The sequence below is a fragment of the Ranitomeya variabilis genome, chromosome 2, assembly GCF_051348905.1.
Source record: "Ranitomeya variabilis isolate aRanVar5 chromosome 2, aRanVar5.hap1, whole genome shotgun sequence".
Taxonomy (NCBI): domain Eukaryota; kingdom Metazoa; phylum Chordata; class Amphibia; order Anura; family Dendrobatidae; genus Ranitomeya; species Ranitomeya variabilis.
In genome coordinates this window covers 524,290,058-524,305,818 of record NC_135233.1, presented here as the reverse complement: position 1 = coordinate 524,305,818, position 15,761 = coordinate 524,290,058, and the positions used below count along the sequence as shown (strand labels likewise).

Here is a 15,761-nt window from a genome sequence, read left to right as displayed (position 1 = left end):
TTGCACCCACACATCAGTTAGCTGGTGCTGCATCTCATTATGCCTTTCTAGATATATTGGTAGATATATAGAAATGTTATAGATACTGTAGATAGATAGATAGATAGATAGATAGATAGATAGATAGATAGATAGATAGAGAAAAAAAAAAGCCAACCAGCACTCCTAATGTCAACACGTGCAAAGCTGCAAACTGCATTGGGCACACATGCATTGGCCAATTTATGCGCTAAGAATCTTCATTTCATCTATTACTGTAAGTTTTATGAAAGAAAATTTTTTGAAAAAATTTGTGAAAAAAATATTTTTGAGAAGTATAATTCATATTGAATATTTGTCTGTGTTTTCACATGGCCTAGATTCATGTACATGTGCTGCTGTGTTCTTTTTTATCTAGATAGATAGATAGATAGATAGATAGATAGATAGATAGATAGATAGATAGATAGATAGATAGATAAAAAAAATTGGCACAGCATAATGAACACTAGTGGGTGCCAGGACTCCCAGGCAAAAAAATCCAATACTTGCCCAAATTTAGGCAAAAAATAAAAAAGTATTGAGGAAGGCTCATTGTGAGCCAAAACGTTGCCCAGACATGTAGGTCTGAATAAAGTCTACCACTTTTTTCACTGCAAGGAATTTGGAGTGCTGCCTTCATTTTTTATTTTTTGGTAGATAGATAGATAGATAGATAGATAGATAGATAGATAGATAGATAGATAGATAGATAGATAGAATAGATGAATAGATAGATAGCTGATAGATAAATATGTGATAGAAATGTGATAAATATGTGATATATAGATGTGTGATAGATAAATAAATAGGTACATGATAGATAAATATGTGATATATAGATATGCTATAGATAGATGGATAAATAGATATAGATATGTAATTGATAGATACATAGAACATATGAGATTGGAGAGATGGTTGAATGGGATAGATAGATAGGCAGATAGATAGATGATAGATAGCTAGATAGACAATAGAAAGACAATAGATAGATAGATAATACATAGATAATAGAAAGATATTAGAAAGATAATAGATAGATAATAGAGAGATTGATAGATGATAGATAGATAATAGATAGATAATACATAGATAGATGATAGATAGATAATAGAAAGATAATAGATAGATACATAGACAGACTACATTTATCATGTAATTGAAAACTGTCTCTTTCAGAAGGAAACATCTACACTAAACCCCTTAGAATATGCAGGTGTCCCAGTACTCTCTTCTTCTCCTCCTTACTCTTTGGCTGATGTACTTTTCTTGCTCAAGGACATTACCGCTCCCTAAGAGGCCATTACTGAGGAAGCATAAGGCAAGCTGGGGCCTCACAGGGCATAAATATGTTCCCAATATTCCCAACACCCTGCGCACAGAGATCTCCATAATAGACATGAAAGGGTCCGCTCAGTCCAGGGAGAGAATTACGCAGCTCTTTACTGACAACTCAGACACTTTTGTAACTTTACCCCCTCAGATAAGACTATAAAGCTTCTATTTAGGATTCAGCCATTTTCCCCAGCGCACTGAGGCGCCATGTTGTGTGCTCCTTGGAAGCTGCTGAGTTACTGTCTGATGTTACTGGGTTTCCGCCTCACTGATTAAGACACTAAGAAACTCAGGAATGAGTCTAATTTCCCAGAGTCTTTCTCTCCTGTGTCTTCTTCCTGGGAGTAAATCCCATACATGACACACTCACACAGGCAGGCGCGTCAGCTGCTCCGGCTGCGGGATAATAGTGGCGCGCAGTCACTACAGTCTTTCCATGGATTATCCTGAGCAGTCCATTCACTCCCCAACTCCTTTCTATACAGACCTTAAACCAGATATCTTAATTGAGTGTCACGTATATGTAACTCTATATGCCGGAGCGCTGGAGGGGACTGACGCGTGAGCACCCGATAAGGCAGCGGCTGCACAACATGTCGCAGGAAGCGCTATTGGTGACTCCTTTGACAAAACTAATGATTACAGCTAGTGATTACACTTACACAGTTTTGATTCTCATGCAACAAATAAATTGTTATTTTCACATTATTTTGGGCAAAAAAAAAGGTGTATGACTTTAAGAATTCCCACCTGGATGCATTTAGGAAAAGCAAATCACACGTATGTCACATCTATGTACAACTAAATGGGCTTGTTTGGCTGAAGTACCACGACAAAATATTTATATCCCGATACTACAGCACGTCCTGAGACAGCAGGAAGCCAGGCGTTAATATGTGATTACTATGACTGTAGGACTATACTGACACTGTTGTACATGTGCAACGTAACACAATACATACAGAATGAACCTGTGTTCTGTTCTATAAAGAATTCTTAGCCTAGGATTTAATTACAAATGTTGGACCATATAGCTTCGGCAGCTTCTAAGTATCACTGTACATATTCAGATGCAGAATGCGTTGAAAGTCACATCTGTCAGTGAGCTTGTCTGTTCACAAAACCTGTAATTTTCTCTACTCTAAGCTGATTTTTGACCAAATTTGAACATTGATTATTTTTACTTAGAGATAAAGCAACCTACAAAAGAGTTCACTAAAAGAGAGACAAGAGCCGCAGAGCCTGCCGTCATATCAGCTCACCGACTGTTTACTCAATTTGCAGTTTGCTATGTACTGTGATGCATACAGGATGTAGAATCCAGACGGTTCAAAGTTTTTAATGGACCCCTACTGAAAAAATGCTGCATAGACAAAATGACAATTAGGTAAAAAAAAATGCATCAAAAACCTGTCACTAGTATATCCAGAAGTCAATCTGCAGATTTAAGTGTGAAGGAGGCCAGTACCGTCACTCACACCTGTATAAATGACTAGTGCGCAAAAGCACTAAGCACTATGGCCCCATTTATCATTTGTAGGTTTTCTTTACGTCATTTTTCTTTTTTAACTTGTGTTCATTTATTTTGTGCTAAATTCTTCAAATGGTGAATGTGGCTCATGAATTGTGCATGAAATAACAAAATGCTTTTTTTGGCTCTGACCCATGTTGTCACTTTTTAGCTCAAAATGTTGGAAAATTGCACCAAAATATCAGGTGTACATATAATAGCTCCAGAGGAGGGCTGGAATACATTTGTGCTGAATTTTGTGACTTTTTGAAAAGTCTCATTTGATGAATTACACAATCAAACCTCTGGAAAAGCCACATTGATATAAAAAAAAACAGAAAACAAAACAAAATGAACATAAAATTAACAAAAGATGAATTAAAAATGGCACAAATCATTTGAGAAATTTGTCGCAAATCAAAATATCACAAACGGAGAGATATTCACACCAAAAAATGGTGAAAATGCAATGATGAAGCCAGCTGTATGGTGGCATGTTCTGGACTGTGCCTTCTACAGGGAAAGCAGGAGGTTGAATGTTGTAACCCCACATCCCTGCAGTATAGGACAGCCCGGTGTACAGATGTAGCAGTGCTGAATGTGTTCTGTAAGACTTCCAGGTCAAGTCGTCTGAGCCCTCCCTCTTCGTACCTGGGGTATATTTTTGGTTGTGAGGGTTAGGGGCGTAAAACCAATGTTGTCAAAGATGGAAACAAATATTATATGCTTGAGTAGAAAATAATTAATACTTACCTGTCGGACCCCCTGGAACTCCAGTGGTCCTTGCCAGTCTGTGTCACATATCCACGTGCCACTGGTCTCATCAGTGATTCCTGCATGTACGAGTGTGCCAAAAACTGGTGAGGACCAGTGACGCATTGGCACGTGAGAGGCAGAGAATATAACACGTGGCTATTTTTTTATTGCAGTATATTCTTTATTATCAGAGATGTTTTTAATAACCTGGACAATTCCTTTTAACCCCACCAAACAAACGTAGCGCACAGAGAAGTATAAGCTGGATGACAAGCTGAGCTCTGCTATATCTGTATGTGACTGTTAGAATATACATAGAGCCCAGAGGAGGCCAGGCCAAGGCAAACCATAACCCTTACTTCTATCAGTTGGGTTATATTACTCTTCTCCACTGGGATGATGGGGGGAGATGCGGAGGACGGGCAACAGTCGTGAGCCATCATATCCTGCGACATCTCATTGTGGAGGCATGAACTAACACCGGCAAGGGGCAAGGAGCTCCAGTTTCCTCTGATATCACCCACTATATCATTGTTCTGTTCATTGCTTATGAAAAATGAACGCTAGACCTAAAGCCTAACGTCTCCTCATTTAAAGAAAAAAGTCAAATACATTCTATTGTTCTCTGGTAGCATCCATGTGAGTCAGACTGCAGTGTTCTTCACTGGAATTGGAGAAATAAAATTACGAAGTTCTCCTACATGTCCTCAGACATGAGAACACTTACGTCCTCTGGTAGACCCTAGTGTAAAATATCGCATTTCACCTGACACTATGTTTCAGCCCGGTCAAATTGCTGGACATCCAGGAGGAAATGGAATATCCATCACTATTGGAACTGTGATTTACAGCAAAAGCAAAACTTGCAGCCTTAGGAGGAAATTTCATACCTATTTTTTTACATCAAATTTTACATGGAATCCATGTTTTATATTCACTTTTTTGTACGTTGGTTCTGAACACACAGTTTGCAACAAACAGTTCTAAAATAAAGGAAAAAGATAACCAATAATCGCACATCATTTATGGGGTACCAAGTGTTTCTGGCCTTACAGACTTCATTAGTATGGCCCCAAGCTGCGGCTCTGCGGGGAAAGTTGTTTTCCTATCTACAGTCACACTTCAGGCGTTAGTGGCAGAACATTTAGGAGGGAGACATAGATGGACACTTGTGGGTTAATATGCCAGTTGAAGCTTATCTAATGTTAACGGAGTACTTTTCCGCCTTTTTTTCCTCTCGCTGCTGAGTAAATAGTTGGAGTGTATGTAGTTATCCCATTGACACATTTAGGTATTTTTTTCTTCCTATAGAAAGTTTCAAAAAATCCTATATAGCTTTGAGGAGGCCAGGCTGGAGGACAGTGATTAATGATAGCTGCGCCTAAAGGTTAACATACTTGCCTAACAGTCTGTTGACTGGACCCCTTGTGATACAATGTAGATCACTGCGAGATTGAAGAGAATCCTTTTGTTCTTCGCCTCGATTGTGTCCTCAAAATTCTACCCACGGAAGTTTGCCAATCCCTCTAGCCCGAGTGTTTAATAGTTTCTCTTACTCTGCTGCCATTGTGCACTGTTGAAAAGCAGCTCCAATTCTATTCATGTGTTGGTGGTCATCTCAATAGGTCTACAAACGTCCATATGGTCCTCACTGTAGATGAATCCCTACATCTAAATGGAAGGGAATGTTGGGGTTTTAAAACATTTCAAAGTGTTTGAAAGAAACCCACCAGATTCTGTCACAATTCTCTTAACCCTTTGAAGGCAACACTATTGTGCTAGAATATTCCTGTGATGTTAATTCCCACAATATTTAATTACAAAAGGTGCAAATTCTTTCAAAGAATAAGGGTCAATATTTTTTGTCTTTTCTTTTTTCTTCCCTTAAATTAGAAAACACACATACGAACACACTAACCACCTTATTGCTGCATACTTAGATAAAAAAAAAGATTTACATAGGAGGCACAACAAAAATAAATTTTAAAAATTATTACTATTATTAAATATTAATAGTCTAAAATTTGTTCTAGAAAGAACTATTTATTGATTTGTAAGGCTGGAATAATCTTATTTTTTTCCCCAATCATATATTAAATATTTTTTTCATTTTACATAAGAGTTGTGATATGAGAATTTAATTTTTTTAATGTACTGCCATTAAGTCATGTGACTGTCCTCTCCATAAATATAAAGTTACAGTATGGTACTGCAGTCGTTACATTAACTTGTAAAAAAAAAATTATACAGTAATTTTTGAAGAAATCCCACTTTTCTTCTGCACCATATTACAAAGAATGGACAGTCCCTTTATCTAAATATAAAATTCAATTTTCTGCAATTATAGGCTGTTCTTACTGATGATATAATTACAACTGTTCATGTAATAGGTGTCAGGGAATTGCACACTCGTACAATGGTTGAATAAAATTGTAGAACAATGCACGCACTTCTAAATTCAGAACCTTTAAACATGAAATTGGCTGTGTGGAATTCAAATCTATCGAAAAAGAAAAAGTAGATAAATATTTCTTTTTAGAGATTACAAGCTCTGTTTGAGTTCTTAATCACATTTTCAGCAAACCTATCAGCATTTAATTGATTAAAATTGCTGATTATAGAACATTTTAGAGAAGTATTAACAGGGTGAAATGCTTGTTACCTGCCGCAAAGAGTTTTGCAATAATTATTAAAAAATTTGGCTTTGCTAATTTAAGTCGCTTTCTCCACTTTTTCTGAAACATTAAATATTTCAAGACATTAGACTTAGCTTTGAAGTACTGATTGCTACTGGTTTACAATCTTTTGGCAATTTTTTATAATCTCCATAGTAAGTAAAAATAAAAATTGGAAGGAAAAGATATATATTTTTTAGACAGAACTCACTGAAATGGTTATGTAATAGAGTGAATGTTGGAAAAGGTTTCTTGAGATTAATTTGCCCGCTCTGTCCTAGATGGATGCCCACAGCAAGAAGGAGGTGCGGAAAACACCAACTCCATCAGTTCTAATGGTGAAGACTCAGATGAAGCACAAATGAGGCTTCAATTGAAACGGAAACTTCAAAGGAACAGAACTTCATTCACCCAGGAACAAATAGAGGCTCTAGAAAAAGGTATATGTCATTTTATGGAAGTGAAATATGTAGCGGCTGCAAATATATCATTCATGGAGGAATATTTATTTTAAAATATTATCTATTTTTCTTTAAATGACTGGGTATATGTAATAAAATACACTGTGGGATCTGACTGCCATGTATATAGACACTCCTCTCTTGGTGGCAAAGACAAAAAACTGTAGAACAGGGGCCATAAGAGCGCATCCTCTAATTGGAGATGTTTAACAGCTTTGATAATGAAACCTGTACATTTCTCTTAACTAACCTGCTCCTTTGTATGCTTGCAGAATTTGAACGAACCCATTATCCTGATGTGTTTGCCAGAGAAAGATTAGCTGCCAAAATAGATTTGCCAGAAGCTAGGATACAGGTAACTGTTACTATGTAATTAAATAAGATGTTTGACCTCCAGTGTAAAATGCACCACATTTATGTGCAAGCACAACAGTCATGTAGATAAGTGAGGGACTCGCAATGTATAGTTTTATTTATAGATCCCACACATTAAATAGAATGAGAGGACGTACGTAACCAACAGAAATGTCTTCCATATTCAATAAATAGTTGGATCTTTTAAAAGGTTCCACAAGGGTTAAGTACTTTCAAATATCCCATTTATTATGCAACCTGTGCCTACAAAATGGACTTATTTTTACTATAAGATCATCAACCGATCACTCAGTAGGTCTCTTTTTACCAACAGGTATGGTTTTCAAATCGGCGAGCAAAATGGAGAAGAGAAGAAAAGTTACGAAACCAGAGACGACAAGCCAGTAATACGCCGAGTCACATTCCTATCAGTAGTAGTTTCAGCACAAGTGTTTACCAGCCGATCCCACAACCAACTACTCCAGGTCAGTAAATAGACTGGAAAAATGTAAAGTGTCTTCTCAATGTCAATTTACCAATGAGGCCCAAATTTAGTCAAACTTTTCCTCCAGATTTAAACTTCAATTAAATTCCCTCAATTAATCATGGGGAACATTGTAGAGTTCTTTAAAGTTCAGAAATTTGAAACCTCAAAAGGCCTCTTCAGTTTGGACAACTGGAAAAACTATGGTTTTTTAAACTACCAAGACATTTTCATTGTCAAAATCTATTCTAAGGGCTGTTTTAGTAAGTTGCATGCTTGACATGAGAATAAGGGGTGTGCACACTGAATCGTTTTACCGATTATTTGGAGTGGTGGAGACTGAGTGCAAATAAAATGTTTTTGATGAGTTTAGAGTTTTGGAGTAATACTGGAGAGTTTAAACCTAGTTTCTGCTCCAAAAACTCCTAAAAAACCCTCAACACTGTCATCTGGAGTAAGGCTATGTGCACACGTAGTAAGGGTCCTCTGCGGGTTCTCCCGCAGCGGATTTGATAAATCTGCAGGGCAAAACCGCTGTGGTTATCCCTGCAGATTTATCGCGGTTTGTCTTGCTGTTTCTGCTGCGGGTTTACTCCTGCACTTGTTTAGTAATGTTAAAAATAATAAAAAAATGGTTGTACTCACCCTCCGACGTCCAGATCTCCTCGGTGCTGCACGCGGCGGTCCGGTTCCAAAGATGCTATGCGAGAAGGACCTTTGTGACGTAACGGTCATGTGACCGCGACGTCATCGCAGGTCCTGCTCGCATAGCAACCCTGCGACCAGACGGCCGCGTGCAGCGCTGAGAGGTGAGTATATCATTATTTTGTATTTTAATTCTTTTTTTTTACACAAATATGGTTCCTAGGGCCTGGAGGAGAGTCTCCTCTCCTCCACCCCGGGTACCATCCGCACATGATCCGCTTACTTCCCACATGGTGGGCATAGCCCCATGCGGGAAGTAAGCGGATCAATGCATTCCTATGTGTGCAGAATCGCCACGATTCCGCACAAAGAAATGACATGCTGCGGATTGTAAACCGCTGCGTTCCAGCGTGTTTTTTTCCGCAGCATGTGCACAGCTTTTTCGGTTTCCCATAGGTTTACATTGCACTGTAAACTCATGGGAAACTGCTGCGGACCCGCAGCTGCAGAAACGCAGATCCGCAGCAAAATCGGCAACGTGTGCACATACCCTAAAAGCTAATTTTGCCATTAACATTTAAGAATTAAAATAACTGTTAAATGATAAAACAAGGTTGAGTAAAATCAGGGATGTAAAGACCAAAAGACTCCTGGAGAAAAAATAATGGTAATATCACTAATGAGAGTGGAAGCAAAACTAACTCTTCTACCCTCTATCTCCAATATTTGGCATGCATTACCATCTCTATGTCGAATGTATGCATTAGGGGAAATATAATTTGCAGTGATGAGTGTTTTGAATTTCAAATTTGCCAGGTTTGCTGATTTTTTTTCCCAAAAAAACTCAAATTGCAGTGAACCGATTTGTGGCAAATCACAAATACTTCTATTTTTCTGAAATATGTACATAACACTCTGAGGTCTACTAGGACTGTATCCAACTCATTCAAGTGCTTTAAAGCAAGTACAGCTTTATCAATGTCAAAGTGACCTCCACATATATAACTATATAGATAAATGGATGGTAACTGTTCTCCTCTGTTCTCCACTGCTGTGCTGTAATACACACTATATGTACAGTTTGTTCAGTGTTTTATGGCTTTCTTTCCCTATCATAATGGCTGTGAGATGTGACATCCTTCACAAACAAGATTCACCATAAAATGGCTGCTACATTCCCTGCTTCTACTTTCATACAGTATGTGATAGTTCATTTTTCGATTGGCTGTGATGTGATAGCTCTAAAGTATTATGGGGAAGTCCAGCCACCCCTTGTTCTTGTAAGCCTTTTCTGGTTGATAGGACCTTTTGCAATGTGTAAAATGGAGGCGGTCAAATTAGCCAATTCTCGTAAACTGTATCCCAAATTACTAGTCTCAGTGAATTGCTGAACATTTGACACAAATTAAATTCACATTGAATAGATTTGTCCATCTCGAATTAGATTTCTTGTCAGTAATTACATAGTTTATATTTTATAAGCATCTACATTAGACTGTACAGTTACAAAAAATGTATTATCATGGCAGGAAGAACGAAATCCTTGCTAAAAGTGATAATGTATTATAATAAAGTCACTCTCTCTCTCCCCTCGCAGTGTCATCATTCACATCAGGCTCTATGCTGGGAAGAACAGATACAGCTCTTACTAACACGTACAGCGCGTTGCCACCTATGCCTAGCTTCACCATGGCAAACAACCTTCCTATGCAAGTGAGTATGTTCATGAGCGTCGCAAAAACTCAAATGCCAATATACAGTTGTAATATACACATGCATTAAGCAAAACTCAGTAAGCCTCCGCAAGTGAGACATTATTGAAATTCAAAGAACAGAATTATCGAGATTATAACGAGCCACATTTTCTGGGCAAACAATGTATAATTAGAAAACGTTGCTAATATATTCAACATATCCATTTACTATAGTATAAGGAATGTTACACTTGTTTAGAACCCATTGTTTACAAAAATATTCCTTTATGAACTTGAATTTATATCAGATTTCTCATTATCTTTTCTAATTATCAAAATATTAAATCTGGAATTTACCCTATTTTTACCCCAATTACGTTAATAGTCCAATTTCAAGGTCCATATTTAGGCTGAAGTACATGAACATCACATATTTCTAACGAAATAACTATAGAATTGGATGATGGTCCGTAATGGTTAGTTTAGTAATATAATAAGAGGTTGGGGGGTTAAAGGGTTCTGAAATGGGCCATAGTGCAATTCGATTTCCCATTGTTTCTTCTCTGTACACTTTCCCAGCTGATGACAACATTTTGCAGATTCTCATATAAAACCACTAATTACTTTTAGAGATAGACATCTAGTTCAAGGCTTATAAAGATGGATTATCAACTTTTAACCCCTTCATGCCGCGGCCCTTTTTCGTTTTTTGTTTTCGTTTTTCGCTCCCCTCCTTCCCAGAGCCATAACTTTTTTATTTTTCCTTCAATTTGGCCATGTGAGGGCTTATTTTTTGCGGGACGAGTTGTACTTTTGAACGACATCATTGGTTTTACCATGTCGTGTACTAGAAAACGGGAAAAAAATTCCAAGTGCGGTGAAATTGCAAAAAAAGTGCAATCCCACACTTGTTTTTTGTTTGGCTTTTTTGCTAAGTTCACTAAATGCTAAAACTATCCTGCCATTATGATTCTCTAGGTCATTAGGAGTTCATAGACACCTAATATGTCTAGGTTATTTTTTATCCAAGTGGTGAAAAAAAATTCCAAACTTTGCTTTAAAAAAAAAAAAAAAGTGCCATTTTCCGATACCCGTAGCGTCTCCAATTTTCGTGATCTGGGGTCAGGTGAGGGCTTATTTTTTGCGTGCCGAGCTGATGTTTTTAATGATACAATTTTGGCGCAGATGCGTTCTTTTGATCGCCCGTTATTGCATTTTAACGCAATGTCGCGGCGACCAAAAAAATGTAATTCTGGAGTTTCTGATTTTTTTCTCGCTACGCTGTTTAGCGATCAGGTTAATGCTTTTTTTTAGTTGATAGATCGGGCGATTCTGAACGCCGCGATACCAAATATGTGTAGGTTTGTTTGTTTTTTTATTGTTTTATTTAGGATGGGGCGAAAGGGGGGTGATTTACACTTTTATGTTTTTAATATTTTTTTCACATTTTTAAAAACTTTTTTTTTTCACTTTTGCCATGCTTCAATAGCCTCCAAGGGAGGCTAGAAGCAGGCACAGCCCGATCGGCTCTGCTACATAACAGCGATCATCAGATCGCTGCTATGCAGCAGAAATGCAGGTGTGCTGTGAACGCCGACCACAGGGGGGCGCTTACAGCTACCGGCAATCAGTAACCATAGAGGTCTCAAGGACCTCTATGGTTACCTTCCTGATGCATCGCCGACCCCCGATCGTGTGACGGGGGTCGGCGATGATGTCATTTCCTGTTGCCCGGCCGGATGCGGTAGTTAAATGCCGCTGTCTGCATTTGACAGCGGCATTTAACAGGTTAATAGCGGCGGGTGAATCGCGATTTCACCCGCCGCTATTGCGCGCACATGTCAGCTGTACAAAACAGCTGACATGTCGCGACTTTGATGTGCGCTCACCGCCGGAGCGCACATCAAAGCAGGGGACCCGACATGCGCAGTACATGTACGGCGCATGTCGCGAAAGGGTTAAGTTACATATTATATACCCTTCCAATTAGTTTCATGACAACCTGTACCTGCCCTGTGTAACCTATAACTGGACCTTAGTAAGAATATAAATTAAATTACTTTTAATGTAATGACTTAAACACAGAACTAAAGAACTGCACCACAATATTAGTTGAAATTTTTACCCACCATTCATTTTTTCGTGTATGACAGCCTGGTTGCTGGAGCATTACTGTGACTTTTTATGGACTCATGGAGTAATTGGAATTTTAACTTTTCATTTTGGGTTGGATTAAAAGAGCACAAACTCTGGAACATTTGAAAACACATTAAATCCCCAGAAATAATCTGCATGTTTTTTGTTAGGCCTATCACATATTATCTTTAGCCATGTGCCTTGGTCATACTTATTAGAATTTGAATAAACCATTCGTCAGCTGTCTTCACCCATAATATTGCTTTTAAAAATTAAGAGTTGTCCAAGATTAATTTTTTTTAAAAATGGTCTGCCCTACTTCTTCCAAAAACAGCATCATATCTAGTCTATCAATGTATTGTGTCTAGTACACCCGTCAGTCCTATTCACTTCAAGGTACATGAGTGGCAGCACCAGACACAGCACAAACACATTGCTGGTGTTTTTTCAAGAAAAAAAGCAGACTATTTTTTGTAATCTTGAATCACCACTTTTAGACCCATTCAATAAGGAAAATAAATAGCTGCCTTACAAGTCAACTTGAATTACCTAAAGGGGTTGTCCTCTACTAGACATCTCCAGGTTAATCCATTCAGGATCCAGTGTTGTCAATGCCGCTGTTTACGGAAAGTGACAAGACTTGTTGTGTCCCACACTGGCTTCGGTCTTTATTATCTCATCAGAGTGGATGTTGGCTCTGACGAAATATTGCCGAGTTGCAGCCAAAGAGCCGTGGCTCATTTGCTGCAATTGGCATGTGACACAAGTCTGCTCACTCTTCTGGGAACAGCGGCATTCACATCGCTGGGACTATGCCACTGCAGGAGGAGACTATACATTGTTTTTATTAGGATCATGTATTGAGTAAGCTGGGGGTGCTCAGTAGTGGACAACACATTTAAAGTAAAGTTTGGCTATTAAAATATACTGACAATACATGGGTCTCTTCTTTCTCTGAGCAATTTAATTTTTACACTTGTATCATTTCATCAATAGCCCTTATAGTACTTATTGGTACCAACATTGATGCTGGGCTCTGCACTATCAGCCATTTGTTACCTGTCCTTTGTTGCAGTTAAATCTCCTAAACATGAGGTGCATGCCCCTACATGATTGCAATATATGTGCCAACTATTGATAAACTCAAATTTCTTTAAATATGCAACCCAAGTTGGAAATTAAGTCTATTTACAGATGCAGTGATCTTTGTAGGCACATACATACAGACACACTTTAATTTTTGCACTGGGCAGATGTTGGATACAGGGGGTGCAGTGATTGTGTTTCTACATCACAGATGGCACTGAGCAGTAATATTGCTTTTCTTTCTTCTTCCAGCCCCCTGTACCCAGCCAGACCTCCTCCTACTCATGCATGCTGCCCACAAGTCCATCTGTAAATGGGCGGAGCTATGATACATACACACCTCCCCACATGCAGACACACATGAACAGCCAATCAATGGGCACCTCTGGTACAACTTCTACAGGTAGGCATTCCATTATTTTCCACCCTCTCACTCCTCATACACAGCCACTCTTGACTAAGATAGCCACACATTCATACACCAAGCAGCGACTGCACCTGTGCAGCTCTACTGTTCATCGATATGTGGAAAATAATTATAAAAAATTAAAAAAGTAAATCACATTCTGTACACAATGCATGCTCAAAATCAAGCCCTGCATCCTAATGACAGTACCTATGAATGTCCTAAAACCACAAAGTGCATGAGTTGTGTATTGTGATATACCAAAAACCCCAAATAATGTGAAATTATAACTTGTACCTTTTGTATTTTTCTTAGGTCTCATTTCCCCTGGAGTGTCAGTCCCAGTACAAGTACCCGGCAGTGAACCTGACATGTCTCAGTACTGGCCAAGACTACAGTAAAAACCGTGTTAATTTAACCAATGACTTTATGGAGAACAGTTGGATGTTCAGCAGTATTTTATAAAAACAAAAAGGAAAACTTTCTTGGATTATAATAAAAAAGACTTATCGGCACAGAAACTGTGTACTGATAATATTGGGAAAGACTGCACAAACGGACATTTGCACATTCAGAGCATTATATCATTTGGATCAAATCTTCATTTTGATATCCAAACTTTTATCCATTTGATGTACTCTTTGTAAACTGACTTTGTTAATTAATGACGAACAGAACAACACTGGTTGGGTGGAAAGATCTGCTCTCCAATAGTTATAATTGTTTTTGAATTGTTTTTTTTTTTTTTTTTCTTTTAAATGGAAGCCATGATCAAGCCACGAGATTTATCGAGATATATCAACCCCCACGGTTTGTCCAGGAACACTCCACATTTTTGTCGCCATTCCTCGGGCCAGTTGCCGTAAAAAAAAAATCTATTTAAAGAGACCTCCTCCTTAGAATCCCTCCACTCATTGATAATCCCCAAAGGTTGATGTTTAATCCCGAAAACAAAAAAGGAAAAATGAAGAGAGACGTTTGGTAGATGAAAGGTAGATTATGTCTTTGATATAATCCAATTTGTTTTGTGTCAAAATGTTCTTTTTTTGTCTTCCCTAGAAATCTCCCAGAATGATTTCTATAATAAAGTTAATTTCATTTATATTTTTCAAGGATACTGTATAGATGTTTTATACACTTTTTCATGCATCATATTTTTTTTCTTGGTCAGCAGGTCGTTTAATTGTTCCTAGATAGATTGTATAAAATGTTCACAGTCCAATCATTCTTGTGCATATAGATCATTCCTTATACCGATTAAAAGTGCTTGCAAGAGTTTTCAACTTAAGTGTTTTCAAGTTGTTCACAAGTACATATCAAAATTAACCATTGTTGATTGTAAAAAAAACCATACCAAAGCCTTTGTATTTCCTTTGTTATATATTTTTTTCATTTGAACCTTTAGCGTGGTGTTGAAAATTTTTGTTACCGGTATTGGACGTCAAGTCCGTTTTGTTTTAATTGTAATTTATTTTTAAATAAATTAGGGCAACTGAAAGATTGTGCTGTACAAATGTCCAACTCCGATTGATGAACTTTTTCATTTTAATGTAACGTGTGCTGAGCATATGCACAATTTAAAGTAACTAGGTCCTTGTTAGACTGAGTTATGTTATGAGACAATAAGGTGAGTTACATGTTCTTTGACTAAGGTATGGCAACTCAATTGTATAGTACTTAAGTCTATGGTCTGGGTCTCAGTGAAAAAGAAGCAAAAGAGGTTACAGAAATTACAGTAGCGGATCACAGCTGATTCTTTGTGCAGGGCAAAACATTTCACTGCCTCTTTTTAAGCAATGTTTTATCTCAAAGAAATAATCAGCTGTGATCCCGTACTGTCCTGTCTGTATATTCTCTTTTGCTTCCCCCCTGCCCAGGAGATGTGGAATGATCAGACCATGTCCCTGTACGGTCAGACATTACACAGCACACAGCAGGGCATATGTATAAGATTATCTCAGCACAGGAGCACTTTTTAAACACATCCAATTGTGGAAATTATTATTATTCCAAGATCTGTTGATTAAAATGTTGATGAAAATAAAAAAACCTGCCTTTATAGTGAAGATAAATAGATGGCTGCCCAGAGTCTCCCTGTACTTGACAGCACTAAAATAGTAAAGTGTCACTAAAAAATAGTAACATCTGCAGCATCTACTATGAGTTCTCACAACAAAGAGGCCGTACCTCCATTTAAA

At 37.9% G+C, this 15,761-nt stretch overlaps 1 protein-coding gene across 9 annotated transcripts in view; it reads left to right on the top strand.

The window, feature by feature from the left end:
* The window catches only part of PAX6 (paired box 6), a 32,584-nt gene extending 17,523 nt beyond the window's left edge, over window positions 1-15,061 (top strand). For 5 of the 9 annotated variants that reach the window (XM_077288076.1, XM_077288078.1, XM_077288075.1 and 2 more), the window contains 5 exons: window positions 6,579-6,737; window positions 7,031-7,113; window positions 7,447-7,597; window positions 9,839-9,954; window positions 13,879-15,061. In XM_077288076.1, coding sequence (XP_077144191.1) covers window positions 6,579-6,737; window positions 7,031-7,113; window positions 7,447-7,597; window positions 9,839-9,954; window positions 13,879-14,028 — 659 coding nt within the window. In that variant the 3' untranslated portion in view covers window positions 14,029-15,061. Of the gene's footprint in view, window positions 1-6,578; window positions 6,738-7,030; window positions 7,114-7,446; window positions 7,598-9,838; window positions 9,955-13,409; window positions 13,561-13,878 lie in introns of all 9 variants that reach the window. The other 4 variants (XM_077288071.1, XM_077288073.1, XM_077288072.1 and 1 more) reach the window with 1 other exon arrangement.
* Window positions 15,062-15,761: the final 700 nt, after the last annotated feature.